The sequence below is a fragment of the Meleagris gallopavo genome, chromosome 4 (assembly GCF_905368555.1).
Source record: "Meleagris gallopavo chromosome 4, MGAL_WU_HG_1.1, whole genome shotgun sequence".
NCBI classification, from domain to species: Eukaryota; Metazoa; Chordata; class Aves; order Galliformes; family Phasianidae; genus Meleagris; species Meleagris gallopavo.
In genome coordinates this window covers 34,985,519-35,004,345 of record NC_139407.1, presented here as the reverse complement: position 1 = coordinate 35,004,345, position 18,827 = coordinate 34,985,519, and the positions used below count along the sequence as shown (strand labels likewise).

Here is an 18,827-nt window from a genome sequence, read left to right as displayed (position 1 = left end):
TTTATCTTATTAGTGAATTTGGAGACGAGGGAAAACATGAAGTACAAAATCTGTATTCTAATACCTCCCTTTCATTCTGGCCAGCAGAAGATACCACGACTGTGACAGCCCAGCAGCATGTGTGACAACTGTAAATCTCGTTAATAAGGTGATATTTATTTCCTATGTCCATAAGATTTTTGTGAGAACTAGTCTAATGCTGCAGAAATCACTTCTGCAGTGGAAGAGAATTATTTTGAGCTTTGCTGCATTCAGAATAAAATGCAAAGTTTCTTTCCATGACTCAGCTTTCTCACAGCAAGATCTTGTCCCGCATAGTGAGTCCACAAGTTAAAAACAAACTTCTAAATATTAGACATATTTTCAAGTAATTTTTATCACTAGTCTTCACACTAAGGTGATATTTTGATACTGAATGCCAGGGACAATGTAAATAAAAACCACTGGTCTCAATTTTCAGAGGATGGCATAAAAAATGCACAAGTATGTAAGAAGTAAAAAATATAATATATATATATATATTCGGAAATATTGGAGATCAAGCTGTAACGACTTCTGTATTCTTTTATTAAATATTATATTCTTTTCTCGTGAAAATAAGATTCCATAAGGACAGCCCAGTTCTGAAGTGCCACTTCAGAGAGCTTCCTTGGGGTTGGTATGTTCTAAACAGTGCCCTCTGTCGGTGTGTACTGTCGGCAGTAATCATATAAAAGAACCATTTGCCCTTAAGTTGTGTCTCAGGCTGTGACTAAGTTCACCGTAGTCGTGGTAAGTTGTACAGTGTGAGGTGAATGATGCACCCAGGAGGTCTCTGTACTTCTGTCAAAGCCAGTGCATGATGTTTTAGGCTGTAAGAATCCAGTATATCTAGCAACTAGTATTGTTCAGAGTAAAATTAGTCTGTTCCTGTACGAAAACAGCTGTAACTTGTCAAGGCTTTGAAACTGTTCTGATATTATTAAATGTATGTTCCCTTTTCTTCTGTGTTCTTTTGAACTCTTGCCATGCAAAGCAGTCTTTAAATAAGCAAGACCTTACATAAGCATCAAGCTGATTCAAAAGAACATGCATTTAAAACTTGTCTTATTCTGTTTCATTCCTCTTCCTTCCTTCCTCTTTTCAGTGGTGAGGATGCCAGGTCTGGCTGTGGTCCTGTTGGGTCTCAGAGATTTCCTCGGTGTGAAGCCTTGCATCTGTCTTAGCATTTCTACCCACTCCTTGCAGCTGCACTCTGTACCTGAGGAGGTACCTGCAATTAGGAGCTAAGAATAAAATGGCATGGGCTTTCTTGTAGAAAAACACAGCTCGCTAGGCTGGCTCCAGATTTTCTGCTACATGGAACCACCTTAGAACATCTCTGCTGCAAATATTTCAAGTGCTTCTGCTTCTTCCTTTATCAGTCCTTGAGTTGCAACCCTTCTGTAATATCTTGTTCAAACATCTGTGCCTACAGCTGCTGCACCCAGTCAGCCCTTTCTTCCCATGAATTTGGGTCACTCTGAATTTTTCCTGCTCCAGGAAAAATTCATTCAGTATTATCACATTCAGGTGGCAAGATAGGAGCTGAAGCTGGCGAAGAGTGAGACATCAAAATCACACTGCTGGGAGCTTCTAGCTCCTCTGACTTGAATGGTTCCTGTCATAAAAATAGGAGTACTTCATGGCTCTGTCAGAGCAGCCTGGGGAAGAAGAAGCAAGCAAGCCTCGAGCAGTATGTTGAATGGTGGCTGACTGCCACTCAGGGAAGCAATGGTACTTTAGTCAGTAAGAGTTCTAAGAGTTCTGTTTTGCAGATTCACGTCTCTCTACTTGTTCACCAGACCTGAAGCTCTTTGTAAGGCTGAGTAAGACAGGGTGTGTGGTTTTTTGAAGAAAGGCAGCCATGTGTATAATTATTCCTCAGAATGCAGTAAGCATTCATTTTGGCCACTGAAATTATGAGTTTCTTGGCAGCCAGTCAGCTGCATTGGAGATACAAAATGAAGGCTGTTTTCACTGAGAATCCTTTGTGCCTGTAACAGAAAATTGTCTGTCTGGAGACATGCCTTAAAAATCTAGTTTTACTCATTCAAGTAAAACGAAGCTTCTAGTTTATCATCTGCCTTCCTACCAGTATATATATATATCTTTTCTGCTGTCTAAGGCAATGCGCTTGAAGGTAGTATGACAAAAATCAAATATCTCAATACTTAAAGTGTTTGAGATCTTCTAGAGGTACTTTCAGATTTACATTCAATATCTGTCCATTCTTACACTTATTTGCAAATAAATGCCTCCAGTTTCTACAGGCACAAATTATGCTACTTTTGGTTAACGCTGAATAATGTGCCTATGTGCCTGAGTAAAAGGAGAATCCCTTGTCTAAAAGCCATATTTTTCCAGCTGCAGGTGAGATTCAAGGCCAGGTGCAAGTCCACTGAGAGCAGGGAGGGTTGATGAGATGCTATCTATGGAAAGTAGAATAAGAGTTGAGAAGAGCAGAATGTGTCCAGAAAATGGGCTTATCTGGTAATACACAGGTTTAAAGAGAATCTTAATTATGAGTGAGAGCTGACATATTCTTACTCTTGACGCTCAGTTTTGCTGTTCTGATAGATAGCATGCCATGTAGTTTCTTCTTTTGCATTATCTCATTTTCTTATTCACTTAATTTTATATTCATTACATTCCTTGCACTGGAAGGACCGGTCAGGATTTTATTAGAGTCACAAAAGATAATGTTAAGTATGTCTTTTTTCCCCTTTTTTAAAAAACAAAACAAAACTTGCTTTGAAAATGTGGAATAAAAGGTCACCTTCTTGATAAGAGCTCCTCATCTTAAATTGCAAAGCAGTTGAGTGGCCCAAGTGCATGGCAGTCTGTTGTTTGATTTGACTTGATGTTATTTTTTCCAATTTCATTTATTGATTAGAAATTAATCTTCTGTATATTTCAGTTTCTTTTGGATCAGAAATCTACTCTGTTTCTTTAATCATCATCTGTTCCATGATTCAGTGCTGAGCTGACTAGATTTAATTTATTATCAGTGTCTCTGTCAGTCTGTATAGAAAAGTTCAAATTTGATACAGACGATACTTCTTTTTTAAACCTTGTTTTTTATTTTTTATTTTTAGCTCAGCATGTAGGGATTAAGCACTCAAGAAATGACTGTGCTAATGTTATGCATGTAGTTTATTTTATTGCCATTTACAGATTATATACAGATTATGTACTATATTGTGAAGTTAGAGTAGCATGTTTTCTATTTGTAATATTCTTCAATCTACTGCTGACCTTCCTTCCTAATTCTAGTAGGTAATTATTTTATGCTTGTCATACCTTTCATGTGTGTTATTAGAAAATTTGAGAGCAGTTGTACTGCTGGCTTGGAAAGTGACTGCTTTCCTTAGGTATAAGTTGGAGCATAAATATATGCCTGAATGATCTGCCTCCCAAGTTAGCTGTTGATATATTACTCTTTTCTCAAATTTAAGAGCTGGTTTATTCTATGCTTTTTTAATATAAAGAAATACAAAGTCCTTCCAACAATGCGCAGAAGGACAGTATGTGGTTCAGTAAAATATAATTTGTATGATTTCAGTGCTGCAGGAGAAAGTGTGGTTTAAAAAGTACTCCTATTGTACATATATAATATGTAGCACACCTGAGTGTGTAAAATGCATGTTGAGTTATGGACTCTCCAACTTTATTCAGAAGTGCATTAATAAAGTATAGAAAACACCTAATCACGTAGAATAATGTTCCCCTAGTTTCTTGGCCTTGACATAGAAGGGTTATGACATTTCCTCAATGTTTGTGGTATCAGCAGTTGTTTACCTGTAATTCTTTTGGTTTTGGGTTAAAAAGAAAGAAACAAGAGAAACAGTAAGTTCTTTGCTGCCATAACCTTGCATTTTGGTGCCTCCTGAGTATGCCCAGTTTTACATTACATTCTGGGAAGGGGAGTCTATGGGATTTAGAGACTTTTTCATGTGGGCCTGGTAACCAGTGGGAATTCTGGAAGTGCCATCTAAGGAAAGCCTGCTGGCCATCTTTGCTCAGCATTTGGACTAGGTCTTTTGGCTCTTGAAATGTTAGGCTTTGTTTTTGTTAGATTGAAGTGGAGGTTCTCCAAGCTGTTCCTTTACTTGTGCTTTAGACATATTCTGGTGTCGCAATACTACAAAATGCAGAGTGACAGTTGTATTTTTTGAAACAATTAGGCATAGTGGAGAGTAGGAACAAGTAATACTACTAATGTAAAATTTCAGAAGGAAACTATCACAGTTCTTTGAATTGTTTTCTTCTAAACATTTCTTCAGCAGTGATTTGTGTTATCCATTAATTCAAATGTGACAGTACTTCACAAATGTGGTGCCTCAATTAAATCTCTGATTTTCTTTTCTTCTAGACTATACCTTCTGTAAAGCTTTGTGGAAGATAGATGTGTGTGCTGCAATGGTGACATAAATATTTGAGAGGACTGGAACAAGTTGTTGAGAATCTGTGTATGTTTCTAATGCTGCTGTTGAGAGCAATCTAAGACAAGTAAACAACATGAGTTTTATCATGAAACTTCATAGACATTTTCAAAGAACAGTTATTTTGCTGGCCACTTTTTGTATGGTGAGCATTGTTATTTCTGCATACTACTTATACAATGGCTACAAACAAGAAAATGAACTTTCTGAAATCTCTTCAGAAGTGGAATGTGGTGATCTTCCACTGTTTCCATACAAGCTGATGGAGATGAAGACCATGAAGCCTACTGATCCACTGAGGACAGATCTTGTAGTGCTAGTGTTTGTGGAAAGTCAATATTCAACATTAGGCCAAGATATAATAACCGTTTTAGAATCTAGCAGATTTCAGTATCACATTGAAATTGCATCTGGAAAAGGTGACCTCCCAGTGCTTATAGACAAAAATAAGGGCAAATATGCTCTCATAGTGTACGAAAATATTCTAAAGTATGTGAATATGGACTCTTGGAACAGAGGTCTTCTAGATAAGTATTGCATAGAATATGGTGTAGGGGTTATTGGATTTCACAAAGGCAATGAGAACAGCTTGCAGAGCTTTCAGTTGAAGGGCTTTCCTTTTCATGTCCACAGCAATCTGGGTATTAAGGACTGTTGCATTAACCCTTATTCCCCACTGCTCCATGTGACAAAATCCTCTAAGCTTGAGAAAGGTCCTTTGTTTGGAAATGACTGGGCAGTTTTCCAGATTAATCATACAGCTTACCAACCAGTGATATTTGCAAAAGTAAAGACACCAGAAAACCTTTTGCCACCTGCTGCTAAAAGTGCTCTCCATGCCACAGTAATTCATGACCTGGGTCTCCATGATGGGATACAACGAGTCCTTTTTGGCAATAACTTGAATTTTTGGCTGCACAAGCTGATTTTCATAGATGCCATCTCTTTTCTGTCTGGAAAGAAGCTCAAATTGTCCTTGGATAGGTACGTTCTGGTTGATATAGATGACATCTTCGTTGGGAAGGAAGGAACAAGAATGAATGCCAATGATGTACAGGTAAAGTATGTACAGAAACTAATAGTTGTTAAGGCAAAGTATCATGTTTTTATTATCACTTTTAAAATGAACAGTTATTAATTGTTGAAACTCAAAAAGGATGCAAATCACTAAGAATAGCGATGCAAACTCTTTGTGCCTTGAGAGAGAAGCCAATACGACTGACTCAGTAGTCATAAACTCAAGGTGTAGCAGTTCCTTTCTCCTCCAGGCTGGAGGAGTGTCAGTGCAACTTCACTTCTACAGGTGAGAAAGAGAACATAAGAAAATAAGAGTCACTGGTTAATATCACTTGTTTTCTCTTAAATGACAAAAATGCTTGCTGAACTAAATTCTGTAATCTCACTGGCGGGCACCTCTGAATTACATTCTCTGTACTATGTATGGAAAATAGTCTTTCACAAGAAAATTAAAGATGACTAGTTGCTAAGTAACTGTTAAAGAAAGGTGGTAAGAGAGGCAGTGTTTTCATTTCTCCCTGAGCCCCCAAGCACTCACAGTTCTAATTAAATAATTGCAGAGTATTTAACTCTAGTCTGATGATACCTTCTGCCTAAATGTGTACTTTAGAAGTACTTGGAAACAGCACAGGACTTCAAAGCTGGACCGAAGATCTATTAGCATGTAATGTACTTGTTGCTAGTCTTACAAGTGGGAAGTAAATGTGGTGAGCAAAAAGAAATGTCAACATAAATTTTGAAGAACAGATTGGATTATTAGCTTAAATGTTTAAAATGCATTTTGAATGTCAAAAGCTGGTTGCAGCATTTTACCTTTCTTACTTTTATGACGCTTACTTACAAGCAAGGTTTGTATTAATTTAGGTCTCAAAAGCTTGTTTAGTCTAAACGACTCAATGTTAAAAATGTTAAATTTTCATCTTAACATTTGAAGTTGGACATTCCTAAGTGTCCTTTTTTTACTCTCCATTGTCATGCTGTTCAAGTGAGGTTGTAGGCTGAGGTCAGTAGGAATAATGTTATTTCTTGCTATATGCCTCCCTTTCTTTTTGTGAAGTTCTGTAACAAAGCAGATAGAGATAACTGCAGAACTAATACTTAGTCTAGAAGCTAACAAGTCTATAAGATGCTGATGACTGGTTTCTGCTGGAAAAATGGGGAAATTTCCTGTGAAAGCTTTCAGCGTGGAAAGATGTTCTAAAAAGGTTGGGCAATGATAGCACTCCATGAAGACAATAGTCTTATTAATATTATTAACTAGATTTTTTTATTGTGTTTTGTGTATATTTTTCCAGTGGTAGTATATTTGTCAAATTGCAGCAGCCCTGTGTTACACTGTGTTATTAAGCAAGAGACTTGAACTTATAGTTACTTAAATTTATTTTAAAATTGCATCATACGCTGAAACTTCCTCTGTGTGTGCAATTATAAATAAGATACGTTCCTTAGATAAGCAGGTGTTTCCCCTATGCAAAAAAAAAAAAAAGAAAGAAATTGCAAGAACAAGGTAATGTCTGACCCACATCAGTGGCAAAACTCAGTTGTTCTGCAGAAGGAGCAGTTTCTATTAACAATTAAATAAAGCCCAAATAGATTTCCTACTATGTTGTACAGTAGCAATTTGAAATATTATGTTTCAAATTTTGTCTATGTGAATGACACCTGAAGATAATCATTCTAACTTATCCTAAAATGAAAAATTGCCAGAATTACTTGCTAGAAGCAGGCGGCTATTGAGACAAATTAGATTAAAGCAAATACAAAAGGGTGAACTGTATTGTTTTGAGAGAATAATTTGCAGTATGTCAGAATGTTATCTTTCCTAAGTGAAACTGTCAAATTAAATAGAAATAGTATCAAAGTGGGAATAAATGAAATTACCCTACTTAAAAGTTACAGTGAACTATGCTCTGAAAGAGTGGAATGCAAAAGCGTTCCCTTCAGATTCTTCATCTACTTGAAAGTTAAAACATTCTATTAAACATGTTGTTAGGGCTGTCAGGTACAATGCATCTTCATTACTATTAATATCAAAGGAATTACCCTCTGTAGCATGTTGACATGTGAAGGAATGAAATAAAATCAATTTGCAGTAGTTGAGAATCTGTTATTGTATAGTGTGTTTTGCATAAATGACACTCCATTAGACAGCAGTGTTTTACTGGTTTTCTGTTGCATTGACTGTGACAGAATTGAGTGTAAAAAGAGGTTACTAAATGAAGAGTTTGTGTAATTTCAAGATTAACTCATTTCTGCGAAGGTTACATTATAAATACTGGTAGTATAAAATTGGATATCATGTTTTTTGTGTTTCGTTTTTGTTTAATGTGTTTCCTGCCTAATATTTTCTGCACACAGTTGTGTCTTTTAAGACTGAACTTCCTTGATGCAAGGTGGATATTTATTCATGTACTCCATTAATTAATGCACTTAACCACTTCAGAAAGCTTCTAGTCTCCAGAATAGCTGTGGTGTGGTTAGCGCTACTCCCTGGATAAGGCAAAGTTTAGAAACTGGAGAGCTGTTGCAGATGTGATACAAAACTGTAACTCATCAGTGATTCAGCACTGACCCCTCTGGGTCCATCTGGCCCAACCCCTGCAAGGCCATCCAGTGCAGGCTGCCCAGGACCATGTCCATCTGGTGTGGAAGATCTCCAAGGAGGGAGATTCTGATTCCAAGTAAGGTCCGGTTTCAAAAGAATTTCTTCTCACTTTTTTTCATAGGCTAAACTGGCACTTTTTTGAATTTTGTGAACTGGAGTTGAGGCTGTCTGAAAATTGCTGTCATAAGGTTAAGTGTTGTTGTTGTTGTTTTTAATCAGTAGTATATATTGACCTCAAAAGTGGTGAAGTTGAAAGCAATACCTCTACAATGAGTGCCTTCTGCATCTCTAAAAATTAGGCAGAGTGGTGGTGCTTCAGCTGGAGTATACGTAGTGCCAGAAATACAAGCGTGGAGAACCCTTCTAAAAATCTTTGGACAAAGTCTATATAAAAGTCCTAGAAAACTAATAAATGGATTGTTTTGTTAAACAATACAGCTTTTTTATTTTAAAAAATAAATAACCACAAAAGCTTGAAACTGACTTCAGATTTTTAGGTTTCCTGATTGTTACCAATTTGACTGTCACTATACAAAATCTGGATAAATAAAACTGTTCTCCCAGGTGCTGTAGTGAATAGCTACCACTGGTAATCATCCATTTTCATCTTTATTTATTTTATCTTTCTCTGATATAATAGAAATAACAGAATAGAACATTTTTGTAATCTAATTGCCTCCCACATTGAATATAAGAGTAGTAATGTCATCTCAGCATACATTTTTCTGTAACCGTTTTTCTCTCTTAATATCTGTCTAGCAGGAGAGACCGTTATGCTGTGACAGTGTTACAATTTTTCTTTATTTTTAGTGTGTGCAGTCCAAATAATTCTTTGAAACGGACAGCCAATCTATCTAAATATCTGCAAAGAAAGTTTATCTTAATAGACCAAGATTGCCCCAGCACAGTATAGTAATTTAATATCATAATTAATATCAGTTTTTTGTCACCATTATTTTTTTTTTTTTTTTCAAACTATAAAGCATTGAGAAAGTCATCTGATATTAGGAGGGAAATTAAATATGACTTTTTTTATTTTCTACTTACTGTCCAGTACTGGTGGATTACAGTGGAATATGCAAAAGTTGGTCAACCATTTCCTTCATTTCCCCAGTCCATCACTTTCTGTATTTCCTTGTGAGTTGATCATGCTTTCAGAATGAAAAATCAGAACACTGTGATTTTTTGTTTATTATTCTTTTAAGTCATTAGCTGTGTGTTTTTGCATTGTGGGATCCTTTGTACTTTTCAAAAGAGGTAATTTAAACCGAAGTCTGATAATCTCTACACTTTGTTAATGTAAGCCTAATTTTTTTTACCCTTTTAATTCCTGCACTGCTCAGGATTAAATCTACGGTGTTGATATTATTTAGGAAGAGTTTGGCCTGAATGACCATTTTTGGTCATGCAACATATACAACAAACAGTGCACAAATGGAATTATATTAACACTTGAAAATAGTATGATAGATACTTCTTGTGTTTTCTTATTACTCTTTTATAATTGCCAAGGAAAAGCTTTCTTATTAACCATATACATTCTTGAGAGGGATGTAATCTTTTCTTTCTTTTTCTATTTTGTGAGCACTTAGGCAATACATTGATTAGGAGACACATATTTGGGAAATAGAATCTTGAACTTACAATGTTTTTTGGCATTAGACTTGGTGCAGAATTGCACTGCAAGAGCAGTCCACCTAGTGATTCTCTTTCATATCATCTGTGCCAAATGGTGTACTGATAGCACAGAGAATTTAGCCAGGAAGAGTAAATTAATAGCATTTTAGCTTCCATCACTCACAGTCTGACATCTTGCACGGATTTTGAGTTTTATAAAGTACACATCAGATGAATTTCATTTTGAGTTCCAAATCCAGTGTTCATTATCATATTTCCTGAGTATTTTGGTGATCGTCTCTTGTTTAATGCAACAGAGATTTCTCCTCTAATATGTAATAGTGTATTCCTTACATTGCAAATTTGTCCTTGCTAGTCACTATAGCTTAAATTGATACTGTTGTTTAAAACCCATGTAGTGTTTTTCTCTCCTATGTAGCGTAGAAAGAAAGCAGATATTCCAGTGGGAGAGCATTCCACTGGTATGCTTTTTAGTTTTAAAAATATAAGGCCATATCTTTTCAACTCCTCTACATAGGAATGACCTGAATATCTGCTTCAGAGAAACTTCCATATATTGTGTGTTGTGGCAGAGTGAACTGTCAAGGCACAGAACAGTTCTGTCATAATAGAAAGCCTAAATCTCCAAGTTAATTGTTTCTTTATCTGTAGGATCGTACAGAAGGTTATCAGTAAAGAAATGATAGGTATGTCATCAGAGCTGTTAGAGATGCTCTTGTCTGTTCAGTTGCATTGAGCTGTAAATCTTTCCTTTGGGGAGACGGAAAAGATCTTACTAATTTTTTTTAAATGACAGCATGAATTAACTACTAGGAACTTTTGTTTAGCTGTATCATTTTATATTTCTAGTCAATTAGCCCTGTTACTTTTATGCTGTTGTTCAGTGCATTTACTGTGTGTACTCGTGTTCTATCTTCATTTGATCTAAAGCTCCTGTGGTACCTTACACTGACTTGGCTGGAATAATAAATAAAAAGTATATCCTTAAAAGTGGCGAAGAAAAGGAATAGTAGAAATGGTGGTGTTTCTGTGACTGGCTTATCTCCTAGGAAGTCTGACTTCTTGAGCATGTTATTTCAGATATAGCAGTGTGGAAAATTATGCACTGTGAGGAAATAGAGAATTAGATCTCAGATAAAAAACGTAACTTCAAAAAATTATTAAAATTATTTTATGTTTTATGAACTGCTACCAGCTTGTAGAATATTTTACCAGTAAGTCTTCTTAACATTTAATGTATAAAAGCAATTTGGTTGCAGTAGCAACTTCTGTGAATTTTGATTGACTAAGACTCATACAGGTACAGCTCAGCATTCCAGCTCTTGCTTTTAAAAGGAGCACACTTTCTTTTGAAACAAAGCTGGGTAAAAAATCCCTACTCAGAAGATAGGGGCTGCACAGAAGTGACAGGAAAGAGGATACTTAGGTCTATTTGAGTGTGACACTTCTGGGATTAGCAAGGTAGTGATGGAGGGTTCTAGGTGTGCTTGCTTCTCCCACCCTGCACTTGCATAAGCTGGAAACAGCCAAACCCAATGGAAAAGGCTTGGCACTGTCTGTACAGCTTATTTGTGGTACTAAAACCTTGCTTAGTAACTGTGTGTCCTCAGAATGAAATCCCTATATAGTATGTGCATATCAAACAGCAGTGCTGGCATGCTCCCTTGGAGCTGCAAAGCCATATTTCTTTTCCCAGTAACTGCGTTGACCCATTCTTACCAGTTGGTTAAACTATTCTGTTTAATTCTACAGAATTTCTCAGGTGCAGCAGCTGTGAAAAGGGTGCTGTGTATCTAACACACATTGCTCTGTATTAAAAATGTGAAAGAAAGTAAGTGCTCATTGACCTCCAGATATTCCTTCTAGCTCAGAATCCATTCATGTTGGTGTGTCAAGTGCGAGGAGGCTTTCAGTTGTAGTGCTTTACCTGTTAATTTGGTATCTTTTCTTGGTTCAATGTTTGCTGGAATCCATGGCTTGTTCACTTATTTTCATGATGGTGTTCTGGAGTTTCTTCTGAAAAATTATTTTGCAGAAAAAAAGCAGTCAAATGTGGTTGTCCTTACTCTCACTGAACCTTTGAGAGTCAGCAGAGTTGTACCACTCGCACTTCTGGTGTGCTGCAGCATTTGAGGCCTTCAGCAAAGCCGTTTAAGTATCATTGCTGAGGATAATATTCTATGTATCTGTTGTCCTACTTCTTTTAGGCCAAGGTTTATAAATAAGCTAAGTATTTTCTATCCCAAAGGAACCCTGTTGAAGTTTTGAACATTTGAAGGATAGCATTTTTCACTTTGCAGGTGCCCCGTGTGGGAGGGTTGGGTCAGGACAGTGATACTTCCCCATACATCTTCATTTGTATTTACTGATTGTGAAGAAACTTAACTGCTCAATGCAGGGTTCTCCGGAGTATTAAGACAAAAGATATCTCAAAAAGACAAGGCAGGTCACTAATCGTAAAGCTGTATATAGAGGTTTTCTTTTTCCCCCTTTACTTATTTTTGCAATGCTGGAGTAACTTTTTTTTTTTTTTAATTTAAAAGCTTGTGACACTATTCATGCAAACCTAAATCTTGAAACTTTTTTCATGCAGTCTCATAAGCAAACTATGATCCCTCTATGTCCGGGAGAAGTTAGAGAAGGCAGAAAACAGTTACAGCTTTTCTTATTGTCAAAGGAGCTACAGAAACTGCTTGTCAGTATGGTAAATCCTATGTGGTCATAAGGGCTGGTGAGAATGATTTGCTTCAAGCTGTTCTGCCCCAGTTTGAATACTGGTTGCACGTTCCCAGGCCCATCCTACTAATAACATCTTCTAGTTAAGCATGATATGCACTGTTTCCTTCTAGTTGCCTTACTTTTACCAGCAAGTTCCTTGGTGCCCAATGTACTACTTTACTTCAGCAGCAAAACTAGAGCTTTGCCTTAAGGACACGTTTTCTTAACAGCCATTTATATCTGGTCAAGGGATCTGTAGCCATTTAAAGATATCTGTAACGTACCATGTAAAATTGATGTCACCTCATGGGCCATTGTTTTTCTAACGAAAATATGAGCACCTACAGAGGGGAAAAAAGGAAGGAATTAATAGCAACGTATGGCTGAGCAGAATTTTTCACCTGATCTGGCTCAGAAATTGCATCTTTAGCAACTTGCCCAAATGCTTATTTACAAATAAATTAAATAATCCCAGAATCTGGCCAATGAAGTTTTGAGATATTCTACAGTTGCTGTTTTACTTGAATGCATGTAGGTTTTGTTAGGCTATCTCTGAGAGCATATGGTTTTCAGAAGGTGACTTGAGGCAAAATCAATTTATTTTTTGGAAGGGAATAATTTATAATGAAGGACAGAGGAGAAAGCGCACTGCTGGAGAGGAAGCCAGGGACTTCTTGCTATAACTTCTCATTTATTTGATCACAGTCATCTTACCAGTCTGATTTGCTCAGTGGGGCTTCTTCCACATGCTGGACTGTTCTCAGATCTTGTTTCTACACAATACTGTCTAAAGTTTTTGTTTGTAATGCTAATAGTAAAATTAAGAGATAAAAACAAAGGAAGTTCCTGATATTTGGTGGTAATTTTCAGATACGTGTGAGCTTCCTCTGAAATGTTACTTTAAGTAATGTGTTGTAGCTTCAGCAGCTGACATATGGAAGTAATAGAGAAAAGAATTACAGCTCCCTTTTTATAACCAAATGAAGGCGAATGCTCTGGGGACTGTCACACATGACATATGGCAAGAGGGTTTCCTTCCACCCTTAGTGATTTGCTGCCATTCAGGAAGCTCATTAACATTCTCAGAACAAGGTTGTTATTGATCCCATTATTTTCTCACCCGGAGGTTAAACCACTCTTAGCACATTTAAGGGGGAAAAGTACTGCATTTCCAGCCCACATCCCTGCTAAGTGACTGTTTCTTTGCTTACCTATGTCACAGGTCTTACAGTTTAACTGTTACACAACTCGAAAAAATATTACACTTTTGGTGTTGATGTAACTTCACAGCTCTTATAATTAGCACGCTTCCTGACTTATCAAGGAAATTGCATCTCTGAATCTACTGTTGATTTCCCAAATCAGTAGGTGTGCAGTGTGGATGCAGTCACATATATGTTTCTAGCAGTTGTGGAAATCTTTTTCATTTTTAATTCTCTTTTTCTCTAGTGATGAATGCTTTGATATCCTTAGGCTGAATGAATTCTCTTACCAGTGGTGTCTGCCTTTTGTATTTTCATTGCTGTTATTAATGGAATTGTGCACTATAAGAGCTATTTAGCTATTCTATTTCAATATTAAGTAGTTATTAATTATATTAATTACTAATGTATTATATTAGTTAAATAGTTATGCTCCTATAGCTGAACTCTTTCTAGCACTGCTTCTACTTTTCCCTTGAAGTATGAGTTTATTATGCAGAGATATCTTTATACTTGAATGTAAGTCTTAACCTACAGAGAAATCCACACCAAATGCTTATGTCCAGCATGCCATACTTGAGTGATCATTTTTGGTTCACAGCCATGTAGTTAGCAAGTTCTGTTTCCTTTCCTTTTCTCAGAAACTTGTAATTTAAGAATATATGTGAATATTTTCACGGATGAGAACGCATGTAATTCTGCACACTTAGAATATAGTCAACATAACCTAAACTCAGCTCTGTTTGGGTTGATCCATATGGTAGGAAAGCAAAATCTGCCATTCTGAAACTTATAAAGTGAAATGTGAGTCAGGACATATTGAAACCTTAGTATGCAATGTAAGTCATTCAAATCTGCTGGATAATTTGCCTCTGCTGAAAAAGCCTTTTCAGAGTTTCAAGATCAGTACTTTCAAAGCTATCTGTTGTTCACTGAATAACAACATCTTGAGAGCAAAAGAAAAGGGAAGTTGAGGGACATCAAAGCTCAGTAAGTACCTTCTCTGCGTTAATGCACTAAACCTGAGGCATGATTCTAACATTCTGTGCATGCGTGGCATCCTAATTCAGGACTAGCTGTGTGCTGGAACAGCTTCCAGCCTACTGGCAGTGTACCCCGGAACTATCCTCTTTGGCCCTCGCCTTCCATGCACTACAGGCTCTCGTGCCAGAGGCTCTTTTTGATCTGTTTGCAACTTTCTTTATGAAGTCTCTGCATGCTGGAGGCATGCTGTGAAAAGTACTTTGGTAATACAAATAATAACAATGCAACTACAGCTTTACAGATCCATCGCCATACGAGCGGCTGGTAAAAGAATTATTCTGGGCTTTTTCAAATGACGAGCTTGCTGTCCAATTCCTTCTGCTAATGGAATGGAATAAAATTTGCACAGGCAACAGATTGAAATGCAGTGCAGACAGTTATAGAAATCAAAGCAATTAACTGTAAAACAGTATCAAGATTGGCCCTGACATCTTTGCAAATTTTCAGTCGTATCAAGAAGGCACAGTATGGCCAAAAGAGAAAAATGAGTGGTAAAAGTGGGACAGTATTTCAGTAGCTGCTCTTACAAGAGTAGCTGCATGGAAAGTGTCCATCCTTCTCTCCCATTCAGTCTGGGAGATGTCAGTGCCACAGCATGATTTATTCTGCGTGGTCATGCTTACAAAACAAAGTGAAAGAAATTCAGTAGGTTGACTGTATGTTTGTAATCCTTTATGGAATAACAATGTTGTATTTACGTACAATTCTAGTTTCCTTTTCTGTACGGATTTCAGTGTGACTGATCTTTTTGCATATAAGATAACGCAAGATAAAAGTGATACTTCCTCTTTAAAAAATCATGTTTGACAAAGCATAAAATCTTTGATTGATTTTAAATAAATAAATAAAATAGGAAAATTCCTTCTCATGCTTTACAGCCTTTGAGATAGTTTAGTATTGCTCATTAGAATGTACTTCTATAGTGGGAATAAATAATGATATTTTACAGTAGGAAAATATTTCATCTTTCTGACCAAAGAGGTTTCTAGAATATTATGTTCAGTTTCTGCAGCACTTAATTGGAAACATCTAGAGACTGCTTAGACAGAGACATCAGGACATTCAGGAAATTTCTGAGCTAGGACTGAAAAAGTAAAGGCTAGGGAACTTGGCAAATAATGATGACTAAAGCAGAAAGCAATAGGCTGCAGATGTTTGCAGACTGTAAGCAGTGAAGGTGGATAAGAATTACTTGATGTAAGGCACTGAGATATTTGGCTGAACAGCCAGTAAAAGTTCCTTATAATAGCATGTGTTTCATGTAGTTGAACAGAGGGTAGTATCTGAAAGGAACTAGAAGGATTATGTAAGTCTTTAAAAATTAAATTCAGCAAGAGAGGATGAAGTATGGAAGCAATCTAATATTGGTGAGGAATTTGTACTAAGGTGTACTCTCAATCTCTTACAGTGTAATGAAATGCAAAGCTCGCTTTGGATCCTTGTATGTCGGTTTGAGTTCCCTAGGTGTAGAATGTAGTCAGGTGGGGGTATTTACATACCTACGTCTAGTTTCTAAAATCTTGCCTTTTAGAAATGAGAGCAGTTATGCAAAACCAGAAGAGATATATTAACTATTCAAACTAAATAATCCCCCTGTGCTTCTCTTACAGTTGTCCCGTGTTTCAAACAAAATCTTGATTTATTTTTTTTTTCCTCTGCTGAAGTATTTCTCTTAGCCCAGGTGCTATGTAGGAGTCAATGAAGCTGTCCAAATTTTGATTACCCTATTTTAAGTTCTTATGTCTTCTCTATGTTGACATCACATAATCATAACTCTTCTCAAGCCCTGTGTTTTGTGTCAGCTCTTCTGTGCCAGCCTTCATTGCCTGCTTTTTCATTTTCTACCAATTATTTGATACCAGTGCTGATGTAACAGAGGAAGTTCACTCAGCAATTTGGAAGCTACTAATAAAAAGAAGGAGGGAAAAAGAGTTTATGCATCAGCTCATCCAAGACAAGGGAGGAAAGGGCAGGTGAGTAGGTAAGGATTTTTGCATAGGCAAGACAATAAGAGGAGGTTGGACATCAATTTGCTGCCACTGGGGGAGGAACAAGAAACATATTTCTGAGTAGACTGTAACATCTGCATGCTGCCCAGCCCATGGTATGGTTCATTTATTCTGCATGACAGTGGTGTGGTAGCTCTGCTATACTTGTTTGAGCCGGGCGAGCAATGGGCTGTTTGTTATCTGAATGAAGAGAGAGCAAGTCTTCATTTATTTGTGCTTTATTTTATTTGTTCTTTAAGATGTTAAACGAAGTATTAGCACCAATGCTATTGTGCTTGTCTAAAACCCTTAAGGGGAAAAAAAGTATGATATGGTGAACACCAGACCTCTCTCTCTTTTTGTCTGGTAACAGCATGCAATGTCCAGTATTTTTCAAGCTATCTAAATTGCAGCATGTTCTTCCTTAGCCTGTGATTTGACTTTTTACTCTGTACACATAATAAATTTATTTTGTAATTGTAGCTAGTGTTAGTAATCATTCTAATTACTGGAAGAGTCTTGTAAAATTTTAAATGCTTTAAAGTTTGTATGCTCTAGAAAAACAGATAAATACCACCCACTTTTGAGCTGTGTTTGTCAATATAATTTGGTCAACATTTCAAAATCTTGTTCATTTAAAATTCTACTGAAGAAGCCCAAGCTTTTCAACTTAGGAGGCAGCTCAATCCATGTTTATCCAGGGTCCAGCACTGAGATTCAGAGAATACTAATGCTGACAAAACAAATCAGACTGAAGCTTGTTCACAAGGCTGCATTCACAGATGGTTGTTACTTGATGTACTCAATAGTGACACCATACTTTAACTTTCCTTTCCAGAAAAATCATGCATTTATAATGGCTCTGTTTGCCTTTGTCAATCCATCACCCCAACAACTTGAACGTGCGGGCCAGTTTCATTCCAACTTGACAGATATGGACAGCTCTCAAGGATGGTTGGATTCCTCCTAGATGCCAGGAAATCAGTGGAATAAGATATATGTGGATCAATGCATGTTCTAAAACAGGTTTCAGTGAACTCTGCTTTAATCCCTTCACTTTGACATCCCCTGGCATGTCAGTCTATATCTGGAAACTAGTGATAGCGCAGACCATCTCTTATTTTTCTAGATAGGATGTGGGGGACAGTGTAGAAAAGGAAGGCAGGGCTTTTGAAACCCAAAGGGGAGGTAAGCCTCAGCTGGCACTGTGGGATGAAATGCAGACTAGTGAATGATATGAGTAGGTTTTGGAGACAAATTTCTATAAGAAAACAAGTTTTATGACAAAAATTACTTGTTTTGTGTGCCGGCAGTGAGTGAAAAGGTGGATCTGAAATCTAACTTGTATCTCTAAAATCATTGTCATTTTGGATACAGCCATGACAGATATATGTGAATGGGGTAGATGTAATGACAGCTGCTGCTCTGTGAGGCCACTGTGTCCCTTCTGCTAAGAAATGAAGCCTGGAAATTCTTCCAGTATTGAATCTTCTGGATATTTTCATAATCCAGTGGCTGTACAGAGTCACATGTTGGGGTGCAAGAGCCTCAGCAGCTGAACCAGGCAGTGTATGATGAATAAGAGTGCACATACTTTGCCACATGGAAGGTGGTGGCCAGTCCATGCTGTGAAGCACAACCCTGCTTGGGGAGTAGCCCTCCTCCTCCAGCCAGACAGTGACTGATGTGTCTGGTGGCAGCAGTGAAAGCTAAATCTGGAGCTGGCATGTGAGGAAACATTAAATAAGAGACAAACATGTAGACAATGAATACAGTATTAAGGAGTTTGAGTAACATTTGTGTCCTTTCTGAGAATCACAGAATCACAGGGGTTGGAAGGACCTCAAGAGATTGAGTCCAACCGCCCTGCTAAAGTATGTACCCTGCAATAGATTGCATAGGTAAGAGTCCAGACGAGTCAAGAATATCTCCATAGGAGACTCCACAACCTCTCTGGGCAACCTGTTCCAGTGCTCTGTCACCCTTACCATAAAGAAGATCTTCCACGTGTTAGTATGCAACTTCCTATGTTTAGTCCATTACTCCTTGCTCTATTGATACACACTGCTAAGAAGAGCCTGACCTCATCCATTTGCCTCCCACCTCCCTTTAGATATTTAAAAATCTATCAGATCCCTTCTCGGTCTTCTTT

The 18,827-nt window shown here is 37.2% G+C and overlaps 1 protein-coding gene across 4 annotated transcripts in view; it reads left to right on the top strand.

Moving 5' to 3' along the window:
• The window catches only part of LOC100539813 (N-deacetylase and N-sulfotransferase 3), a 75,520-nt gene that overhangs the window by 3,132 nt on the left and 53,561 nt on the right, over positions 1 to 18,827 (top strand). For 3 of the 4 annotated variants that reach the window (XM_085222838.1, XM_085222836.1, XM_003205715.5), the window contains exon 2: positions 4,394 to 5,520. In XM_085222838.1, the coding sequence (XP_085078964.1) occupies positions 4,540 to 5,520 (981 nt within the window). In that variant the 5' untranslated portion in view covers positions 4,394 to 4,539. Of the gene's footprint in view, positions 1 to 80; positions 149 to 4,393; positions 5,521 to 18,827 lie in introns of those variants that run through there. The other variant, XM_085222839.1, reaches the window with a different exon arrangement.